The sequence below is a fragment of the Miniopterus natalensis genome, chromosome 7, assembly GCF_054644295.1.
Source record: "Miniopterus natalensis isolate mMinNat1 chromosome 7, mMinNat1.hap1, whole genome shotgun sequence".
In the NCBI taxonomy this organism is placed as follows: domain Eukaryota; kingdom Metazoa; phylum Chordata; class Mammalia; order Chiroptera; family Miniopteridae; genus Miniopterus; species Miniopterus natalensis.
Window position 1 is genome coordinate 74,684,629 of NC_142087.1, and position 23,417 is coordinate 74,708,045.

A 23,417-nucleotide genomic window follows, 5' to 3' on the forward strand; every position below is an offset into this window, starting at 1 on the left:
TACCCAATGCCTGTGCCCAATGGCAGTTCTTCAGGTGGCTCCATTCTAATCTGACTTCATGCCATAGCCTCAGTTTCAGGTTTTATTACAGGATCCCCCCATATTGGAAACACTCCCCAGGTGTTCATACTGAAGATTGAAATAGCAGCTCTTAGCCTGGTTCATCAGAAGCCTTTCACAGGTCCTCACTGCCTGCCGCTCTGGCCTTACCTCTTGCCACAGTCCTCCCCACTGCACCGCCCCCCTCCCCACCAGTTCTGCTTTTGTGTTTTATCCATACTAACCTGTGTAATTGAATGCTCCCAGATTGTGTTTGTATTCTTGGGCTTTCTGCCTGTGCACATGCTGTTCCCTCTGCCCGGGGTACTTTCCCTCACTGTCCTGTATCCCAGATCTAAACCCAGCCCATATGTCATGAAGAACCTCCTTGAGGTTAGATGCCCTCTTTGTGTTTCTGCATCCCTTTGCCCTTACCCCAGATCGTCATTAGTTCCCATCTCACTAGACTTGGGGAGATCCTCAAGGGCAGGGCCTTTACTCTCATTTCTGAACCCCTAGAAATTGACACAGTTCCTTGAACAAAGCAGGTGAACAAATAAATGTGTGACTCACTGAACAATGGAATAGATGAATGAGAGAAAAATCAAGAAATAAGTTTTGAGTTCTAAGTTAACTTCTAATAACTTTGTCTATAACATTTTAACTTCTTTCTGTTTTTCTTTTATTTCCTAGCACAGCTGAAGGTTTAACGAGAAAAAATATGTCAGATGTCAGTGGGTGGCAAACATTTTTACAAGCCCTTGGCTACTTTCTCAAAATGTTCTTTGGCTCGGCAGCACTCGGCACTCTCACTGGCTTAATCTCTGCATTAATATCCTTTCACTGCGATGAGCAGGTGTGGCTGAGATTGTTCTTAATTCCATCCTTCTTTAGCCATTTTCTCCAGCTCCGTAAGGGACCAATTTTAGTCTAAGGTTGTGTTTGATGGAGGATTTTTATATAGTTGTGATTTGAGGAGCACTTTAAAAGATTTTTAAATTTAACATGTGAAATTTAGGATGTCACTTTTTAAAGCTTAAAAAACATGTACACTGTTGGATATCAGATCTGATTTGGGAGGTTTCTTAGTTCCTAGAGTATGATAACCACATTCAGATGATTTTCATTTTGTGCTGTCTCACTTTTCACATTCAAAAAATTGGAAATTAATTTCCTTTGAAAGTGTCAAATTGAGAAAATCTGGAAGTGTTTATCTAGAAGGACCCTAAAAGAGACTTTCAAAGTGAGCTCATCTAAGTTATTTGCACTGATTTTCTAGCTTAACAACCTGTAAGTTTTTCCAGCCAGAGAAGGAAAGAGACTCGTGAAGGCCAATGACACCTTTATTGCTATAGAAAATTCATCATGTTCATAACAGGAATAGGCACCAGACCACTTCTGTGTGAGCCTAAGCCTGCGTCTCAGAGATGGCCACCTGGCCCTCCCCCACGAACAGTTTGTCTCACAGATGGCCGGAAAAGCCTCCTTTTGCCTGTGACAGGCATGTTTGTCTGCCATCCTGTTGAATTTTCCCTTCGATTCCTTTGTCCAGAAGTCTAAAGGCTCTATTGAGTTGGTTGACAGCTTCTCATATTGTACCAATAAACAGTATGGAAAAGAAAACTTTTTCCAACTCAGTACTTTTCTCCATATTTATCTTTTTCTTAAAAGGGGTGGGGGGAGCATCTACTGTAATGAAGCCAGGTGAATGGATGCTTTGATCTCCAGCATGGGCATGTGAACAATATTGGAATATATAGAAGGCTCTCCTTTTACAGGAGCATGATTTTGAAAATCTCCAGCAATACGAAAGATAGCCCCTTCGATGGGGCATTGAACCCCAGAGTTCTGGAAACCCCCTTAGTTCATGTCATCTGACGGAGGAGGGGGAGATGAAAGAGCAGCAAGGCCCTGGAAGGGACCTGGCAGGGTGGGCTATCCTCAGTCCGTCTGCAGCCCCAGTTTTGCCCCCCACAGCCCTGGCACATTCCCAGCCTTCCAAGTCAGCATTTTTAAAAAGAGTTTTTTATTGGTTTTGAGAGAGAGAGGAAGGGAGAAGGAGAGAGAGAAAAAAACATCAATGTGAGAGTGAAACACCAATCAACTGCCTCCTGCACAACCACTCCTGGGGATCAAGCCCATAGCCTGGGAATGTGCCCTGATCAGAAATCAACCTGGCAACCCTTTGGTGCACAGGACACAACCTAACTAACTGAGCCACACCAGCCAAGACCCAAGTCAGCATTTTTAAATGATCTAACTTAGGTTGATTTTAAATCCCCCCCCCACCATTTGTCTCAGGAATTTACATTTCTTAGTTTTGTCAGATTCCCTTTCTTAAAACTACAGTCACCCTGCAAAGAAAAAAAATCCATGATGACAGGTTTTCAGTTGTTACCTTGGAATGTTCCAAAATCTTTTGTGTCCATTGTTTAACTTATATTTGGAAGGCAGCAGTTTTGTGACTTCATTAGATTTCCCCTCAACTGTCCCGATTCTTTTTCTTTGACAACTGTCATTTACGTGCTAAAGCATATTGACTTGAGGAAAACGCCTTCCTTGGAGTTCGGCATGATGATCATTTTTGCGTATCTTCCTTATGGGCTCGCGGAAGGAATCTCACTCTCTGGTAAGTGAACGAGAGCATTGAACTGCTAGGTGATGGCGTGTTGTCCTGCCTGGTGAGAGGGGTCATGTCAGCTGGGTCACTTTCAATCACGAGATAGTCATAACTCAGAAGAACTTAAGCAACAAAGAGATTCTGCTGGTCCCCTAGGGATACATCTGGATTTAGACCTGGCTGGATCCGGGGCTTCAGTGTTGTCACAGTCACATTTTCTCTTTACCAACCATCCTGTAGCAGAAATCAAAACATCACTTCCAGTTTTGCCTCTTTCCCAGGACTAGGGCTCTGAAGGGCCTTCCCTCCAAGGATGGGATCGGACTGCCTAGGGCAGTCATTCCCCGACCTGTCCCTAGGCCCTGGCAGTCACTGAGCTGCGTTCTATCACTATCGTTTTCTTTTGCCAGAATGTCATATAAATGAAGTCATATGGTATGCAGTCGTTTGTGTCTTATTTCTTTCAGTTATAACGTTCTTGAGCCCCATCATGCTTTTGCATGTATCACATTCATGGTTGTTTACATTCTTGAGCACATGGAACATATTTATAACAGCTATTTTAATGTCCTTGTTTGCTAATTCCATCATCTGTCAATTCTGCGTCTGTTTCTGTTGATTAATTTTCTTCTGTTTATAAGTTATATATTGCTGCTCTTTGCTTACCTATTAATTTTTGGGATGCCAGTCATTGTGAACTTGATTATGGTATTGATTATTAGATTTTAGTGTATTCTTCATAGAGTTTTGGATTTTCTTCTGCCTTATATCTAAGTTTCCTGGAATGAGTTTAATCCTTTTGAGGTTTACTTTTAAACTGTCAGGGCAGGCCCAGAGTAGCACTGGGAACTAATGCACTACCCTTCTGAGGACTCTAGCTCATGTCCCATGTATTATGAGGTCACTCTACTCTAGCCTGTGGGAACGCAAACTGTTCCCAGCCTTGTGTGTGCTTGGGGAATTGCTCAACCTATTCCTTCTTAGTGATTCTCTCCCAGCCTCTTGGAATCTCACCCCATGCACGTACAGATCAGTATCAGTCCAAGATTCAAGGGGACTCAATTATAGCTCTCAGAAGCTCTCTTTCTGTGCAGCTTCTCTCCTCTGTATTCTAGCTGCTTTGGCCTCCCCCAACTCTCATCTCTCTTCCCTTCTCAGCAAGACTGAGACTGTTGGGCTCACCTTGGGGTTCCCCTCCCCAAGCCTCAGCCTGAAAACTATGTCCAGGCTGTAAGCTGGGCCAGAGTGTGGAATAGGAGGAGCTACCTTATTTGTTTCTCTTCTATCAGGAATCACAGTCCCACCTGGTCGGCACCCAATTTCAGAAGACAGTTTTATTTCATGTATTTGGTCAAGTTTTCTAGTTGTTTATGGCAGGACAGCAATTTGCTTAGCAATTATTTCTTCATGGGCAAAGTGGAAGTCCCCAGTGATTTTTAATGACTTCGCTGAACAGAGTTCTTTCCACAGATCACTTTCTGGACTCACACATGGGTACTCTGTGAGCAGATCTTGCCAAGGAGGAAGCAGAGAGGACTCTGGTCATTTTCACTGGAGAACTCGTTATAAACAACATAGGGGTTTGTTGTTTTTTTAATCCCAAGCCAGTTCTCTTGGATAATTTCATCCTGGCATCTGCCATCCAGTGTCCTCTTACCTTTCCTGAATTTTGGCACTTACATAAACATTACCTGTGAGCCATTTGGCTCTAGCCTAGCTATTTTTACCTCTGTGTTTTTTTTAATTGTTTCCTATCCCTTGAGCTGAACACTGAGTATCTGATGGCAAAGATATATTTCATACATCCATTGGAATTTGTGATTAAAACAAGGGAGTATTTTTCTTTTCTTCCGAGAGGCAGTGTTTTCTGTTTGTAGGGCTCTCATTTCCTTAAGGATTTCTGCTGTTCACACTGCTGGGTCCAAAGACAGCACATGCCCAGCCAAGAACACACGATCTGCCTCTGCAGGGCCTTTGGGATCTTTGTCACACAGGGTTTTCAGAGAAGGGGAGGATGGCCCCCGTGTGTTGTGAGGACCCTCTGGGTCCCACTATTAGAGCATATTTTTGCTCTCTCCTCTTTCCCTTTTGTGCTCCACTTTTCCTGACCATCACAAAGGACTGATAGTGAGTGGTTCCCATGACCACCAAGCAGGACATTCTCTCCCTACAAATCATTTACCCAAACCATGTGTTTAGAACACACTGGTTAAGGACACCAGACTGACCTGAGTTTGAATCCCAGCTCTACCTCTCATCATTAGCTGTGTGACCTCAGTCAGCAGGCTTAACTACTCTGAGCATTCACTTCCTCATATAATAAAAGTGCCACCCTCAGGCTTGTGAGGATTCAAGGGAATGATGTAAGTGATAGAGGCATCAATGTGTGTAATTACTAGGGCGACCGTATAAGTTTCCCCTTTTGTCTCAACACGGTAAATTAACAGCACCCCCTTTCACTCACACAAGTGTCCTGGCTTCAGCAGCTAATTAACTAGTTTCCCTAATTATTACTCAGAAGCATTAGCTATTCTCAGAATCTTTGTTCTAATTCTATCTATATCTATTTCTTTCTTTTTTTAAATTTGTTTTTATTGATTTCAGAGAGAGGAAGAGAGAGAAAGAGAGAGAAGCATCAGTGATGAGAGTCATTGATTGGCTGCCTCCTGCACGCCCCCTGCTGGAGATCGAGCCCGCAACCCGGGCATGTGCCCTGACCAGGAATCAAACCATGACTTCCTGGTTCATGGGTCGACGCTCAACCACTGAGTCACACTGGCCAGGCTATATCTAACTATTTCTGTTTTTCATTCAAACCAGTTTTGAGGGCTGCTTTGCCCTCTGGCTCTGAAGAGCCAAAAACAGAGAGCCCCCTCCCCTTGCCATGTGAGCCAACTCTGGGTTGCAGGAGGGGAATTGGGGCAGAGCCACACTCGGTGGAGGTGAGTCACAGAGGATGAAACTTTCAGGGCTGAAGGATGAGTTTGCAAAATTGATCAGGACATAACTCTATAAAATGGGAAGGAACATGTTGGCCCAAGATGGACTGTATTGTACAGCACCCTTGTGCACAGGTGTCCATTCCAGGAATTCCTTTGCACCACTGCCTGTGAGAGGAAAACTGGAGGCAACTAAATGTTCATCAGTAATGGGAACAATTAAGTAAGTCTGGTTCCATTCTCACTATGACTTACTATGTAGACACTTTAAAAATGAATTTGATCTATCTGTACTGCCACTCCAAGGTATATTGTTAAATTTTAAGAAAGAAAGTTGGCCCTGGCTGGTGTGGCTCAGTGGTTAGAGCATCAGCCCGCACACCGAAGAGTTGTGGGTTCAGTTCCTGGTCTAGGGCACATACCTGGGTTGCAGGTTTGCTCCCTGCCCCCGGTTGGAACGCATGCAGGAGGCAACCAGTCAATGTGTCTCTCTCACATTGATGTTTCTCTCTCTTTCCCCAATCCCCCCCTCCCTTCCACTCTCTCTGAAAAGCAGTGTAAAAAAATATCCTCAGGTGAGGATTAACAAAACAAAAAAGGGAAGACAGGAAGTTGAAAACCACTCGTTCATCCATTCATTGAATATTTATTAAATACCTACCCTGTGCTGAGAACTGTCCTTGGTATCGGGGCTATAGTTATAAAGAAGACAAGATCAAGTTCCTGTCTCAGAAGAAAGACAGTAAGCAAATGAGCAGACACATAGCATAATCTCAGGCAGTGAGAAATTATATGAAAAAATGAGAGTAATGTGATAGACAGTGGCAAGGGGGCAGAAGCATCATGGGATAGGGGTCAGAAGGTCTCCTTGAAGAAGTGGCCCTGAAGCTAAGACATGTGAGAGGAAGCTAGCCATGGGAGGATCTGGGGAAGGGTGTCCAGCAGCAGGAAGAGTAGGTGCTAAGGGTCCCAGGTAGGTATGAGGGAGCTAGGCACACTCCAGAAGAGCAAGAAGACTGTGTGGGTGGGGTAGAGGGGCAAGGACTGCAACCCGCAGAGTTCTATAGGCCTGGGAAGGTGCTGGGATTCTGCTAATCATGCAAAGACAAATGTTGGAGGCCTTTGAAAGAAATTACTGTGCTAGCAATACATGGCATATATCTAATAGGATTCTGTTTGTTATATTTTAAAGATAAACTTCATTATGGCATTAGTAAGAGAGCTGGCAATCTGCATATTGAACTGTTAATGATAGTTAACCTCTGGGCAGGCGGTGTGAATAGAGACTCTTGTTTTACTCTGTTCCTCCAAGTCTGGATGTCTTTAGCAAAATATGTTATTGGTTAATTAACAAAGAAAACTGTGGTTTGACTCAGCTTTTAAATAGTACATTGTATTTCACCCACAGTAAGATTCAATACGGTGGAAATAGTACCATGATACCCTTTCAACGTCTGCCTTTTGGACTTGATTCCTTTACTCTGTTCCTTATTACATTTGAAACGATGGATTTAACTGAGACTAGAAATGAATTTCCTCCCTCCTCCCTTTTTTCCTTCCTGGAGGCTGACCATTTTGCTACATTCTTATCTGCTTACTTCTAAAAGAAGTAAATGTGTCAGGAATTCTTCCTTACAGGGCATTTTTATCTCTAGAAGTGGGCCTGTTTGCACATTTAGCCCGTTAGTGTTTGTACAGCCTGTGCTGGTGGCAGCGACAGTGGATGAAGGTGGTCTGGGTGGGGGGGGAGTCACCTTTGCTTAGGGAGTGCACAGAGGGCAGACACTTGAGCTGTCCCTCTGGCTTTTGCACCCCATGCTGACCTTGATTCTTTCCTTTAACCCCTCAAACTTGAGAGATGCCCTGATCCCACTCTAGCTTAGAGTCAGGGTGGCAGCTGGCTCTTCACTCTGTATTGGCCAGAGGCCCATTTTCATCTTGTCTAAATTCAACCCCCAGGTAGAGCTTGTTATCTATACCAAAAAATTTAAACATTTGAATTAGTTGCCGTCATTAAATTCAGCCCTCAGATGGGGATTATCTATGCAGAAAAATGTTAAACACCTGAATTAGTTACATCATTAAGTGAAGAGATTTCCCATAAGAAACAGATTTCTGACATCTCTCAGAAAACCCAAAGGAAGACTAGTCAGCACGAGGCCCCATGCACAGGGCTGCCGCCAGCCCTTTGGAAATGGGCTTGTCTTGCCTCCTTCACCCATGGGCACTCATCCGTTCTTTATTTTTATTTTCATTATCTGGCCCCCGAGGAGTCTGAGTTTCCTACCCCTGGCCCAGTGCACCGGACTAAGCCAGCCAGCCAAACCCCTTCTGTGTTGAGCCTGTCTCCTTGGTGCGGAGCCTGAGGCAGGATGGGCCTGGGGGCCTGGCAGTGGGCTCTAAGGTTCAGTCCACAGGGGACTTCCACGTTCCCATGCCAGCTGACTTCCCGGAGCCTTTGGCTTTCTGGAGTGGTGGTTCGATGTCAGGACTCCCATGGGCTGCGACAACTTGTCTTTATGGGCAGGACAAAGATGTGGGTGTCACCACTTAAACGGGCTCAAGCTCCTCTGGAGTGACTTTTATTTCAAGGTAAGAACCCCAAAGCCTCAGCTTTGCCAATGAATTGTTAACCCTTCTTGAAACAAGCTGGAGAAACAAAGCCCTTTGAAATCCCAGCAGCCAGCACCATTCTGCATTGGCCTGCAGTGCTAAAGCCAATTCCATAAAAACAAGCGTGTCTTGCCCTGTTCTCTTCCGTTCTCCACTGAGTTCCAGACCCAGGTTCTGGTCTTCCCCCCACCATCTCCCATTGCTTTGACCTCTGATGGCTCTGCTGCAGGGTCAGGCTGAAAGAACCAGGTTCAAAATCTACCCAGATTCTTAGACTTTGTTGTGTATTTTTCGTCTCGCAGAGCAGTGGTTTAGAACGACTCTTGAGCTGCAGTCTTCTCAGTGCTCTGCAGTAGCAAGTACAGAAGTCTCCCACCCGCTCCTTCCCTTCTCTCATCTTGTCAGATAGTGTCCCCATCTAGCCTCTATTGTACAGGAAAATGAAAGAGCAAAGAATTTGCTATTTCCTAGGAAGACTAGGAGATAAAATGTTTCAGCTGCTGCTGTCGCTCGGGCCAGCAAATGCCTGCTGGGCAACACAAGGAGTAGGGTTTTCCTATATCTTGTAGGGTATTGTTTATACAGCAAGCTTAGCAGATGAAATGTCTCCCATGGAATTCTATGAATTTCACCCTTTTATAAATGGAAAGTTCACCAGTAATAGGGATTACTGGTGAACAGGGTTTCTACAGAGCTGCAGAGGAGTTGAAATTTTGCTTAGAAAGTCTGACTTACAGTTCATATGTTTTGGCTTATTTAGTGACTTTGTATTTACATGAAATAGAAGCCCTAGACAGGGAGACACTGAGAGGAAACCCACGTAAAGTGCTTCAGGAGTGATTAGGAGCAGTGGCTAAACGGTGAGACTCAAATCCTCAGTAAACAACAAAAATTTTAGACTCTCAGAGAGCTTTAAAGAAAAGATATTACATGTTATAACACATCTCTCTATATTATGATAGTATTTAATGGTGATTATAGGGAAATTCAAAATTAAGAAAAAGTATAAAAAAGTAAATTAAAATCTACAGATTCTTACACTCTGTCCCAATGGTGGCTCATCTACCCTCCTTCTATCTGTGGATGACAGCCTACACCGGTCCTGTGATGGGCACTTGCATGGCTAATCTTCATTACCCTCCTAACAGTTCATGAGTAGGTACTATTAGTTCCACTGGACAGATGAGAAAACTGAGGCTTGGGGTGGGGGGGGACTTGGCCCGAGGTCAGCCAGCCAGTAGTGAAGCTGCCAGACAGAAGGGGCCCTTGGCATTTCTCTGCAGCCTCTGGGAGGCCTGAGGTATTATTTTCTTCTTCTTTTTCTTAAAACACCTAAAACTGTAAGCTCCAGGGACTTGTGGGAAGTGTGACATATTTTATTTGTGGATCACATGATAGGTACTTTTCTGCTCTGTTCATGCCTGGGCGCTTTGCCTCTTTGTCCCTCTCCAGGCATTATGGCCATCCTGTTCTCAGGCATCGTGATGTCCCACTACACGCACCACAACCTGTCCCCAGTCACCCAGATCCTCATGCAGCAGACCCTCCGGACCGTGGCCTTCTTGTGCGGTGAGTTCTGCTTCTCTGTAGTCAGGGGCGGCCTCCCCAGGGCTGATCGTTCTTCTGACCCTGGTTGCGGAGTCAAGATTTTCCCTGGCGGAAGAGGCAGCAGGATCCCTCAGAGCAGAGCTGCACCCCCTTTTGTTTGTTACTCTGGCTTTCAAATTCCATACAGTAAACCTAATACCTAACAAATGGAACATTTGAATCCTACCATTTAAAACCAAAAATAGTGAGAACTACTAATTATGAACATTTGAGCCTCATGCATTTTAATGTATTAAAGTGACATTTCCAAAAATGTTTTCCTTGAAACTGATATTGTTGAAGGTTAGGTGAATAAAGACTCCGTCTTCAAAAAAGAGTTTTGGAAATCTGGGATAAAGTTTAACAAGTTTCTGAACTACAGGACTTTTCAGCCAGCGTGCACTGTGAATTTCTGAGAGAGGAATGTAGTTACAGCATTTCCCAAACTTATCCACAGGACTCTTGGTTCAGAGCACCTTGAAAGACATAACTTGGGGAGGTGTCATTGTTGGGCTGGGGTATACCAGGATGGCTGTCTCCCTCCACACACATACCACCTCCCTATTTTATACCTGACAGTAAAGGGACCCCTCTCACACTGTCCCTTTGCACTGGTGCCCAAGGGGCTGGCCCTAGCCATCACCATCAGCATCTCCCCTGGCATTTCGGTGGGGCTTTTCTCATTTTGAATCGTGAGTTCCATACTGTCACATACTGGGAGGCAGGAACAGGCTGTGTAGACTTTATTCCATGCATAAGGAGTCTCAGGTCACATCAAGTGACTTGCCCACAGTCACATGACTCAGAAGTAACTCTGACACCAGGTCTGTCTGTCTGTTCTGGCCCAGTGGTTATTTTTTTCACAGCACTCTTCTCAGAAAGTCATGGCTAAAGACTCTGACCCTGACTCTCACAATTAAAGGGGTGTAAAGCAAAACATCCATCATATTCTGTCTTGTACCCATCAGATTAGTATATTAAGTTTGATAATGCCCATTTCCGGCACAGGTGTATGGAAGATAGGCCCTGTTGATGGCATGTATATTGATGCCGTCTCTTTGGAGAGTCATATGTAGCATGTCTGAATTTAAAAGGCACAGGCTCGCCTGGCTGGCGTGACTCAGTGGTTGAGCATCGACCTATGGTCCAGGAGATCGTGGTTCGATTCCCAGTTAGGGCACATGCGCAGGTTTCGGGCTTAATTCCCAGTAGGGGCATGCAGGAGGCAGCCAATCAATGACTCTCTCATCATTGATGTTTCTCTCTCTCCCTTCCTTTCTCTGAAATCAATAAAGATATATTTTTTAAAAAACAAAAACAATAAAAGGCACAGGCTCTTGGACCCACAATTCTACCACTAGGAATTTTACCTGTGCACAGGGATGTTTGTTGGAGCTTATAATATCAGAAATAGGAACAGTAGCCCTGCCAGGGTGGCTCAGCGGTTGAGCATCTACCTAGGATCCAGGCGATCGGGGTTCGATTCCCAGTCAGGGCACATGCCCGGGTTGTGGGCTCAATCAATGACTCTCTCATCATTGATGTTTCTACCTCTCTCTCTCCTTTCCTCTCTCTGAAATCAATAAAGATATATTTTAAAAAAAGAAAAGAAATAGGAACAGTAGAATAAGCATGGACAAAGGATTTGTTAAATTAACCATGACATACCCATACAGGGTTGGGCAAGAGTAGGCTTACAGTTGTTCGTATGGGAAATAGTACAATAATTAATAAATAATAATACAGTAAACTCTGTGTTTTGCATACTCACAACTGTAAGCTGGCTTTCACCCAACCCTGTATAGTAGAATTTATGCCGCCAGAGAAAAGCATAACGTAGATCTCAATGTGTTCTAAATGAGCTAATTTGGAAAGATCACAAAAAATATTTAATGGATCAGGGAAAAATTCAAGGAGGAGAGGAGTGAATCTACTGTCCAGCTTGTGAATTGTTTTAAAAAGTTACACATTTGAAGGGAAAAACATGGCCGAAATGTTATCAAACAGCCTCACTGTATTACAATGTTCAACTATTTTATTTTATTATTTTTTATATGTTTTTATTGATTTCAGAGAGAGGAAAGGTGAGGGAGAGAGAGAGAGAAACATCAGTGATGAGAGAGGGTCATTAATTGATGAGCTGCCTCCTGCACGCCCCCGCTGGGAATCGAGCCCGCAACCCTGGCGTGTGCCCTGACCAAGAATTGAACCTTAATCTCCGGGATCCTAGGTCAGTGCTCAACCGCTGAGCCACGCCGGCCAGGTGATGTTCAACTATTTTAAATACAGTCTTTCTTCCCTGGTTATGAAGCTGTTCTGGGGGGCATCACAGTTTAAGCAGGGAGCGTGCTGGAAATGTATAAGGTGCTTTTCCTTAAAATACCCAGCAACCGCATGTACAAGGAGCTTAAATGTCGGGCTCTTTTTGACTTGTGGAGTGGAGCCAGAGCTGGAAATGTACCCTTCCTGCAAATCCTGCAGGGTGTGAGTCATCTTCTAAACCTGGGGTGGTATTAAATAAGTGAGGTCAATCATTTAGCTTCATCCGCTCTGGCAAGGAAGGTAACAAAGGGCCCTTTCACACTAGTCAGGTGGCATCTGCAGCCTTTGGCTCTGAATTTTTGCCACTTTGCCGGCAGTTGGGATCTTTGCTAATCACAGCGTTCAGCAAATGGACTGAGTATTTATTTGCATGAGTGTTTGACGGTTGCCTCATTAAATTAGATCCGGAATAGCAAGCACATGTTGCTCCTGGGATAGAAAAGAATGAGAGAATCATAGTACTAGTTTCACCAGGTATTGGTTGCAGGATGTTCCAGAAAATAAGCAAAGTGTTCTATTGGATTGACTTGTGAATGTTTGCTTGCTTAACAATTTAGTACTGTATTGGAAGAAATAGTTGGGGCTGAATAATCCATTCTTTGGTTTGTTTCAGAAACATGTGTGTTTGCATTTCTTGGCCTGTCCATTTTTAGTTTCCCTCACAAGTTTGAAATTTCCTTTGTCGTCTGGTGCATAGTAAGTATTTTCCTTGTTTTTTATTTAATTACTTATTCATAGCTCAACGACCACATGTTCTGGATTCATTTATGTAACTGTTAACTATTCAAAGTCAACAGCTACATTGACTCTCTTATGTTTAAGTTTCTTTTGTTAAAAAAAATCACAAACATACAATAAAGAGATGGAATTAAGTGAATGAATATCCCTAGAAAAGGATTTTTGCTTCTTTTAAAATTTTAAGTGGCCTTGAATGATATGGTCTTCTTTTATAACTATATTTTATGTGTTTTTATCTTAGGTGGTAAAAGCAGATTTCAAAATTGAATATGTAATTGAGCATAACCATGTAAAAAACATGCATAGAAAAAAGAAAATATGTAAAGAAAATTTCACCAAATGTTCCCAGTGCTTGTAGAACTGAGGATGATTCTCTTTCTTTTCTCTGTTTTCTGGATAATTTATAATGCATGCGTTTCTCACTGTGGTTCTCTTCCAATGTGTGCATTCATAAACATGACCTTGGACACTTGTGTAAAGATTTCCAGGCCCTTAGCTCCTCTGAAGATTCATCCAGGGGACTCATCACAGGTGATTCTTACCATCAAGGAGGTTTGAGAAACTGTTATAATTGGACTGGGGGTGGCAGTAGGAGATAAATTAAAATACATCTCTAAAAAAGGAAAGGAGAAGCTTAATCATTTGCAGGAGAATCAAATCCTTGTGGGGGAAAGTAAAAGTTTAGCATTTAAAAGGAAGGTCCAGTCTGGCCCGTGTGGCTGGGCAGTTGAGCATTGACCTGTGATCCAGAAGATTGCGGTTTAATTCCCGGTCAAGGCACGTGCCCAGGTTGCGGGCTTAATCCCCAGTGGGAGGCGTGCAGGAGGCAGCCGATCAACGACTCTCTCTCATCATTGATGTTTCTCTCTCTCCCTCTCGCTTCCTCTCTCTGCAATCAATAGAGATATATTAAAAAAAGAAAGAAAGAAAGGTCCAGCTCTCTCAGGCATCTGATCAAAGTGACATGAGTGGCTTCTAACAGTTTGGGCATTTAGCCTGGTGTCCCCAGGTTGCTTGTCTGTGTTCCTCCTTGTGTCTCTGTTCCCTCATAGTGAGTTCATCGCCCGTCAACTCTCCAGCTGATTCATACTCCAATCTCTAATTTGATCTCTTTGTTGTCTTTTTAGATCCTATGTTACTTTAAGGCATTTAAGAAATATATCTTGTTGAATTATCATAACTCCTCCTATTATTACCAACTCCACTTAATAAACACAGCTATTGAGAGGCAAAGTTTTATTTTGCACAGTCATCTACCATGTGCAAACTAGGAAGGCCTACCTGTTTGGCCTATGGGGAAATTGAGACACAGAGAAGTGAAAGGGGCCCTAAAGAAAAAGACGTTTCTCCATGCAACCTGGGTGCTTTCACCTCTCAGGCAGCAAGAGCGCCTGGCTTTTGTCACTGTTATCTGCCCTCCAAACTCCAGTTTCAGGACAAGAGGACAGCAGCAAGTCTTTTCAAAAAGTATAATAGCCTTTAATGTGATCACTGGGTGAAAGGGGCCACTCTTGGTGAAACCTGAAATGCAAGTGTCAGAAACCTGAAATGCAAATGGGAGATTGGATTCCAGGGGCTGAAACGGAAGTGACTGTGTTGGCCATGGGCTGGGAGGAGAAAGAATGAGAAGATGCCCTGGCATGGAGACTTGGTTTCCCCTGAGCACATGGGCTGGCCCTGCCACTCTGGGGGCAGCCTGTGCTCTTTGGATGGATTACCTTACACTGGCTTAGTGGTCAAGGGCATGGGCTTTGGTACTGAACCAGGTTTGAGATTTGGCTCCACCACTTCCTGCCTGGGACATCTTGGGCCAGTTACTTAACCTCTCTTTGTCTCCATTTCCTTGTCTCCAAAATGGAGACGGTACTACCTCTTTCATAAGACTACTGCAGGGACCTAAATTTAACAAGATAATACATATAAAATGCTTAGCACATTGTCTGGCATATAAATGTTAGATGATTGGGAGCCATTATTAACTTGACTATCCAAGGCACATGCTCCAAAGCACACACTCAGCTCGTGCTGGTTAAAAGGATAAACTTAGAGCCTACAGAATGTATGTGTGGATATTACCCTTTTCAAGATTAAAAAAATAGGTAAATTAATAAGTAGTTCTAATTATCTACTCAGATAAGATTTAAACTACATAAAGCTATATTTTGTTAAGTATCCACATATGATTTAAACTTCACATAAAGCTGTATTTTGTTAAGACCAACATGCCTTTGGCAAGCAGCTGGCTGGGTTGTGTGACCTCCTTTTAGAACCTGCCTGTGCACTCCTCATGCTTGGAGAGCAGTGTTTATGTGGATGGGTCAGCCCTTCTCAGTCTTTTCTCCTTTGCCTGAGGAGTAGGGTCCCCATGGGAGAAGCAGGGACACCTTGTCTGTCCCTCCAGAGCTAGCCCATGGGGAGTGATTAGCACAGCCCTGTCCCATGGTGGAGCACCTTTGGAGGAGTTAGATTGCTCTTAAATTAATTAATCTCTGGGTACTTCTGCGTGGCCTCTTGGCATTCGGTCCTATTCTGTCATTGCTGCAGCCATTGCTGACACCCTGCTAGTCCTCTCTCCCCCTACTAAGGTGAATGTACAGAGCATTATCCAATCCAGACACACAAACCAGGCAGCGGAAACAACACACCCCAGCCGAGTTTCTAACTAGCATGTGTTACTCACACCCTTTATAACCACGGGGATTGCTGTGTTTATAGTGGATGTGCTACAAGGCCTGTGGGGGCTTCAACAAGCTTCAACCTGAAGAACCAGAGGTTCTGTCTAAGACTTGGTTTGTTGCGATTAACAGGTGCTTGTACTGTTTGGCAGAGCGGTGAACATTTTCCCTCTTTCCTACCTTCTGAATTTCTTCCGAGATCATAAAATCACACCAAAGATGATGTTCATCATGTGGTTTAGTGGTAAGTCCAGCCTCGAATGAACAGTGAAAGGAAGATACCTCTTACAAAGGCACACACCATGCAGAGGGCACACAGGCTGGAGCCCTTTGAAAACAAGTGTGCCTCACCGGCCCAAAATAATAAAGGTTGCCAAGCTTGTCAGCGGGGGCACTGGACAGATTGCACTCTGTGCTGTTGCCTGTAAAGCTGTATGGCCCTGGGAGGACACTGTTCTGTCTCGATTCCTCATCTGTAGATTGTATAGAATAATAGGACCTGCTGTACAGGGTGTCCTGTGAATATCAAATGAAATTGTGCATGCAGAGCACCTAGCACAGGGCCTGGCCCACACACAGGGAGGAGTTGGTCTGCACTAGCTGTCGTTTTTCTAAAATGTGAGTGTTGGGCTTGATAAGTACACACACACACACACACACACACACACACACACTCACACAGAGCTTCATAGCCTGGACAGGTACCTCATTTGATCTGCTCAAGCACCCTGTGAGCCTCCACCTGGGCCCCACTTCTCTGTGGACTGTTTTTCTCACACCTCAGAGCCTCATAGGATGAGTTTGTGCTTTCTGGCAGGGTTTGTTAGGATGTTTTCCTCTCATGCTGGGCTGTCCCCAGAGAACTGGGTCAGGATGCTGCTCCTTCACCTCCCTCCATCTCACTCCCTTCGCTGCCCCTCCAGGCCTGCGGGGCGCCATCCCCTATGCCCTGAGCCTGCACCTGGACCTCGAGCCCATGGAGAAGCGGCAGCTCATCGGCACCACCACGATCATCATCGTGCTCTTCACCATCCTGCTGCTGGGCGGCAGCACCATGCCCCTCATCCGCCTCATGGACATTGAGGACACCAAGGCACGTCGCCGGAACAAGAAGGATGTCAACCTTAGCAAGACGGAGAAGATGGTTAGTGCTTGGTGGGCCTGCGGCGGGGCAGAGGGTTGGTCCCTGCTAACTGCCAGGAAATGGGGAAATGAGAACTATTTGAGGATGCTCAGCACCTCCGCACATGCAGCTGCCCGACCTGATGAGATTGAACTAAGGTTCTGAAGTGTGGCTCTTTGGGGCTGCTTGTCTGCCAGCCTCATTGCCTGGTGCAGCCATGGAGGTCATGGAGGGGGAGCGTGGACCTGTATCAGACTCTCCCAGCAACGTTCCTCCCCTGCCAGTAACTGCTCATCCCATCGGGGCCCAGGACTGGAAGGTTTCAAAATCCCATCATTCCCCGTTACTGAACTCCTCCTTTTGGGGCCTGAGTGGGGGTAGGTGCTTACAGTGGCTTTGAGGACCATGAGAGAGGTGCCCTCCACCGAGACCAGACAAGGACCTGATTTGGGGCTGAGGAGCTCAGGACCCAGAGCCTGAGGCCCCAATACCTCTGCCCACCTCTGTTCCACCAAGCCACCCTCCTGCCCAGCAGCTGCTCCTGCCAGTGGGCACCCCTCCCAAGTCAAATGTAGTCAGGCCTTCGCTGCCCTGTGTCCCCAGCAAGCCCCATGTGCTGAGCTAGACTGACAGGAGCAGAGGCCGCCCTGGCCTCTCATCCCATCTTTCTGCACCCACCTCCCCACACACATGCATTTCCAGAGGTTCATCTTTTCCCAGTTGCCTTATTTGAGGCCATCAGTAACTTTAATTAGTCATGGATGGCACAGAAGTCCTCAACCAGGAGACAGAGAAAGGGATGTACCCACTTCTCACACTGAAAGTTCAGGTCTGGGCAGATCTTGGCCTCTTGTCTCTGCGCTGCTGGAAAGGAACCTTCAGAGGACCTCATGCTGGGCTGCCTCCACCGTCCAGCTCTCGACCGCCCTTCTCCCCCATCCCTACCAACCAACTTTGTTGTGTTTTTTTAATCCTTACCGGAGGATATGTTTATTGATTTGAGAGAGAGAGGAAGGGAGAGAGAGAAGCATCAGTGTGAGAGAGAAACATCAATCAGTTGGCTCTGTGTGCACCCCAACCCTAGGTTGAACCTGCAACCTAGGTATGCACTGACGAGGAATCGAACCTGCAACCTCTTTTTGGTGTACGGAACAATGCTCCAACCAACTGAGCCACCAGGCTAGGGCCCAACTTTGTTTTTTTGTTGCTGTTATTAATTCTCACTCGAGGATATATTTTTTCCCCATTGATTTTTTAGAGAGAGTGGGGGGAAGAGAAACATTGATGTGAGAGAGACACATTAGTTGGTTGCCTCCTGCACGCACCCTGACTGGGGCCAGGGATTGAGCCTACAACCGAAGTATGTGCCCTCGGTAGGGAATCAAATGCAAGACCCTTTAGTCCACGGGCCAGCGCTCTAACCACTGAGTCAGACTGGCCAGGGTCCAACTTTGTTTTTAATAAAAGCTCTAGTATAGGTTCTGAAACCTTTCAGTGGGTATCAGAATCCATGAAGGGCTCCAGAGTCCTACAGGTCTGGGGTGAGACTAGAAAGAATTTGCATTTCTAACAGGCTGTCAGGTGCTGATCCTGCAGCCACACTTGGTGAACCAACCACCCTTGGGCTCTAGTAGAAGCAAGATGTTTGCTTAGAGAAAGCACATGCTGTTCAAGGAATGTCCTGTGGTATAGGTATGCTTGAGTCTCCTTGGACTGTCTCAGGTCGCCTATAACCTGCAGGAAGCAGAGGCTCTCATTATGCCCATTTTGCAGATGACAGCACTGAGGCACACAGAGGCCAAATCACACAGCCAAGGTCACAGACTCCAGAGCCTGCAGTCTTAAGTGCCACAGTCTCCATCAATGGTCCCCTAGGTGGGGCTTCTGGACCAGCAGCATCACTGGGAAATTGTTAGGAATACAAATTCTTGGGCCCCATCCCAGACCTCCTGAATCAGGACTTTGCAAGTATGTCCAGCATTTTGTGGATTCACAAGCCCTCCAAACCTGCACTGGCTGCAGGGGCTCCCCCGTGGAGACCCAGTTAGTTAACTATGGCTAGAGAGCAGCTCCTCTAGCAAAGCAGCAAACAGTGTATTCGCATCCCGTATGGTTGGCTCTGCAGAGGCATGGAGTGGAGCTGAGACAATCCAGTGGACCTGAGACCTATGTGCCTTCCAGACCTGCTGCACCACCTGCAGTCAGTCATTCTCTTCATTCCTCTCTGGTTCCCGTGGGGATTGTGTCTGTGTCCCCTCCTTGGTACTGACCTGCACATTAAAATCTGGAATCTTACAAACCAAGCCTAGCCCCCAACCCAGAACTTCTGATTTATTCACAATTCTGATTTATTCCTGGGCATCCATCATGTTTTTACAAACCTTCCTGCCTCCCTACACAGGCTCCCAGGAAGCCCTTTGCTACCCACAGACATACTGCATTGATTTGAAAGTGCAGTTGGGGTTGGGGACACTGGTGTCTAGGGGCGAAGAGCTGCTAGGTAGGCTGGATAGTGTAGGGGCTTCCAGGAAGATGCTGGCTTATCTACTGACTCTCAGCTGCCTTCCTTCCCCACAGGGCAACACAGTGGAGTCGGAGCACTTGTCAGAGCTCACCGAGGAGGAGTATGAAGCCCACTACATCAGGCGGCAGGACCTCAAAGGCTTCCTGTGGTTGGATGTCAAGTATCTGAACCCCTTCTTCACACGGCGATTGACCCAGGAGGTGGGACATGGGCCAGTGCCACAAGCCAGGAGTCCCTTGCCTTCCTCTCTTAGAACCTGCAGTGGCCATGAGTGGTGAGGGGGGCTGCAGGGAAGGGCTACATGCTGTACTGGGGAGAGGCAGCCAGGCTGCCTCCTCCCGCTCGGCTCTCCTTCCCAGGATCGCATCTGCTGTTTTTCCTTTGCTGCCGGATTTAGTGCTAGTTTAATAATAGACATGTTAACACAGTTTGCTTTTCCTGGATGATAAGACTCGGGACATGGATCAGCTACTGAATCTGAGCCGAGGAATTTCAGACATGCCATGGCTGCAGGCAGTGTCCCAAGGCTTAGGCTCTTATTCCATCCTTCCACCACTGCTGGCCTCTGGGTGACAGTCTGTGAGGCAGTCTCATGGGGGCAGCTTGGGCCTGCTTTGCTGAACCAGTCATCCTGCCCCATGCAGCCTTCAGGTGGGGTGGGATTCCTCTGGCTGCTGCCCCTCTTTGTTGCCAAGCCCTCTTTCCCTCCTACAGTAGTCACGATGCTATATGTGAGCTCTTACTACAAGAATGGCGTTCACGATTGCTTCAGTTCATTCTCCCAACCCATGCAACAGATGCAGCTGTCATCTCGCTTGACAGCTAGGGAGGCTAAGGCCCACCCAGAGAGGTAAGGTAGCCCCCTGAGGTCACACAGCCAGTGTGAGGCAAAGCTGGGAGTAGAGCCCAAGTGTGTCTGATTCCAGAGCCACTGTTTTCAACATCATGCCACCCTGCCTCCTACTACTCCTGTTCCTGAGTGAGACCTCCTGTTATCTCCACCCCCACAAAGACGAATCCCAGATGAGTTAGTCAGTTAACACTTTGAAATTGCCCGTGGCCATGCACCCTGCCCACCATCCCCTGCACAAGGTACAAAGCAGCTCCTCTCCCTTCCTTGACCCTGACCCTGACCCTGACCCTGACCCACTGGCTTGGTTGTGTCTTCTGCTGCAGGACCTCCACCACGGGCGCATCCAGATGAAAACCCTCACCAACAAGTGGTACGAGGAGGTGCGCCAGGGCCCCTCTGGCTCTGAGGACGATGAGCAGGAGCTGCTGTGATGGAGCAGGGCCTTCCCACGGCCCAGGATGCGCGCCCGGCGAGGACCCCAGGAGCATGTGCACTCGGCTGCCTCTTTGGGGAAGATGAAAGTAGGGGGAAGCCAAGGCGCTGCCTCCTTAACCCGAACTGTCCAGGCCAGCTGGCTCCTTTGAAACATGTCATCTCCCCAGTCCTGAGCCGGGCCTCTGCTCGCAGCGTCTCCCAGCCCGCAGATTAGAGGGAACACCTGTCCAGGTAAACGTTTCCTTTTGCTTCCTCAGCCAAAGCAGTCACCTGTCCAGCCAAGGTGCCTGAGAGGAGCAGTCCTACTGTGGAAGCTGCCGTGGCTGGGTGTCTTCAACGGAGCACTGGTTTGCAGTTTCTGCCATTCCCAGCTAATGCCATCATCAATGCCATCATCGTGACCCCAGGGTGGGCAGGGTGAGAAGCCAACTGCCAGTTTCCTTATTGTCATCAAGGTGCCTTGGGTCTCAGCAGCAGCAATTCTGACCTAAGTGGCAGGCCCAGAAGTCTTGAAAACCTCACACTCCCCTTTGTGATGTTGCTTGCACACCCTGAGAAAGAAAAACGCGGTGACCTTTTCTTCTTTACCTCTGATTGGCACCTCACGGGCTGTCTTCCTGGGTGGCAGGTGGCCACTGCCTTCTCTGGGAATACTGTGAATGTTTACACTGGCGACCAGCACACGGGCACAGACTCTTCTTTGAGCCCCTTTGGAAGCAGCATCCCTGGATTTTGCGGGGTGAATGAGCCTATTCTGTGGTGTTAGAGCACCCTCTAGAGGAAAAAGGTATAGGTACAGTGCTTAGGTGGGTCAGCAACTGCTGTTTGAATTTCGTTTAAATTCGTGCACTTTAACAAAGTGGTGAGGGCCTAGTAGTTGCCTCCCTCACCTTGATTCCCTACTTGGTGTCCTTGTGTGTCCAAAGGCCCCTTTTCCTGGGCTCCACAGGGTCTGCCCACAATTTACCCGCTGCCACCTTCATTGCTATTCAGCATTTCCTCTTTCCCAATTCTCCACTGTTTTGGGTCCCACTTGTCCCCCATGCCAGGGTCTAAACTCACCCAAGTACAAAGACGGGGGGCCAGAGCCTGCCATCCCTCCCCAGGACTCTGGTGGCCTGTAGCTACATGCATCTGATCCTCACCTGCAATCCCCAAGCAGCCACTGTATCCCCAGGACCCATTTGGTTCACAGAGTGCTTGCACTCTCTCACACAGACACCCTGCTGACTCCACAGGCCCAGCCCCTGAGCCATCTGAGGGCAAGGAGCTGCCAATCGTGTCCAGATGAAATAGAGCTACTGACTCACATTCACTCCTCTCCTGCCCTTTAACAAGCCTTGTACCTGCTTGCCTTTGCCCATCTACAGGCTATTTTGGCAATTCCCATGTGTGGTCAGGGTCCCAGCTTGAGCTGGGACTTGGCACCCTCTGGGTGATTCAGTTCATCATGTGCATGTCCTTGGTTCTCTGTGGGGACCCAGTGGACCAGCATGGACCCTGGCTGGCAGCAAATACGTGTCCATCTCTTCTGCCTCAGGCAGCGTGGCTCTGGATGTCAAGAAGGACTGACCTTGGGACCATTTAGGACTTGTGTCCAGCCCACAGAGCCAGTCCCCTCCCTAACCTTTTCCCTTTCCCCAGAAGTGTAAGTGTTAAGGCCAGTCAGGCAGGAAGCACGTGGTTTCCTTTTTATGCATGAAAAGTAAATTTGTACTTGGTAGAGCTAAAATATGATTATTTTTGTTTTTGTAATCTCCCACCTTAACCCAATAATTTGAGCCAAACAGGATTCTTTTACTCCACCTGGTACCCCCACTGGAGGAGTAATGTGTGCATAATTCTGGTCTCATCATTTCCTATTTCCTTTTAGTAGAAAAATATGAGGTCAAAGAGGGAGGAACCTTTGTCCATATGAGGTGAGGGGTACGCAGATATCTGGGACCAGTTTGTTCTCTCATCCCCAACTCACAGGTAATTTACTTTCTGCCCTAAAACTCAAGGTCTGATCTCAGAGGTGGAAGTTGCATTGCAAACTCAATAGCTTGCCAAAAAAAAAAAAATTATTTATTTTTTTAGTTCATAGAGTAAGCAATGAAAACAGGTTCTTTTCAATTCGGACTGCCCCTTGTCACCAGGTCCTGCCTGACCTCCCACTTTTAGCTGAGACCTGAAAATGACACTGTGGTAGAGAAGCATGTTGGGGACTTAGTGGAAGGTCCCCAAGGCTTGGCTATGGGGCAGGGGGCACCTTTTCTCGCAGGTGTCAGCCCTGGCCTGGATCTCCCATGGGCCTCCTCTGCCCCCTGCTGGCCAAGTGAGGGTTTAGCCTGGGAGAGCATTCCCATGGAAAAGAGTAACCCATGTTCCTGAACAATCTGGCTAATCACCTTTGGGACGGGCAAAAGCCCATAGAGAGGTATTTTTCTGATGGATTTTTCAAATGTCTGCCTGAGAATCAAAAATTGCTGCTGTTGCCCTGGCCAGTTTGCTCAGTGGTTAGAGCGTTGGCCCAAGGACCTGTTTCGGGTTCAATTCCCAGTCAAGGGTACATACCTGGGTTGCAGGTTTGATCCCCAGCTCCGGTGGGGGCATGTGTAGGAGGCAACCAATCTGTGCATCTCTCTTACATCAATATTTCTCTCTCTCCCCCCCTTCTACTCTCAATGTTGAAAAAGTATCGGCGAGAGAGGATTAAAAAAAAGAGAAAAAATTGCTGCTGTCTACCTTTAGCATACCTAATAATTCTATCATTTGGAGTAATAAATGCCTAGAAGATTTTTAAAATGCAGCATAACTCTTAACTTCTCAAATATCTATTTTATTTTAGGTCTAGCCATGGGCAGAAGAGCTATATATAGCACGTAGAGAGGACAATACTTTAGAGGGAGGTGAAGGCTGTGAAGTCAGTGAGTGCCTTTGGGGAAGCTGGCGGTTTAGCCAGGGAAC

The 23,417-nt window shown here is 46.6% G+C and overlaps 1 protein-coding gene across 2 annotated transcripts in view; it reads left to right on the forward strand.

Annotated features, from left to right (window-relative positions):
- SLC9A8 (solute carrier family 9 member A8) overlaps window positions 1–22,104 on the forward strand; it is a 60,533-nt gene extending 38,429 nt beyond the window's left edge. For both annotated transcript variants that reach the window (XM_016217405.2, XM_016217406.2), the window contains 8 exons: window positions 733–871; window positions 2,563–2,668; window positions 9,664–9,780; window positions 12,734–12,816; window positions 15,666–15,777; window positions 16,457–16,677; window positions 19,234–19,380; window positions 20,357–22,104. In XM_016217405.2, coding sequence (XP_016072891.1) covers window positions 733–871; window positions 2,563–2,668; window positions 9,664–9,780; window positions 12,734–12,816; window positions 15,666–15,777; window positions 16,457–16,677; window positions 19,234–19,380; window positions 20,357–20,464 — 1,033 coding nt within the window. In that variant the 3' untranslated portion in view covers window positions 20,465–22,104. The remainder of the gene's footprint in view (window positions 1–732; window positions 872–2,562; window positions 2,669–9,663; window positions 9,781–12,733; window positions 12,817–15,665; window positions 15,778–16,456; window positions 16,678–19,233; window positions 19,381–20,356) is intronic.
- Window positions 22,105–23,417: the final 1,313 nt, after the last annotated feature.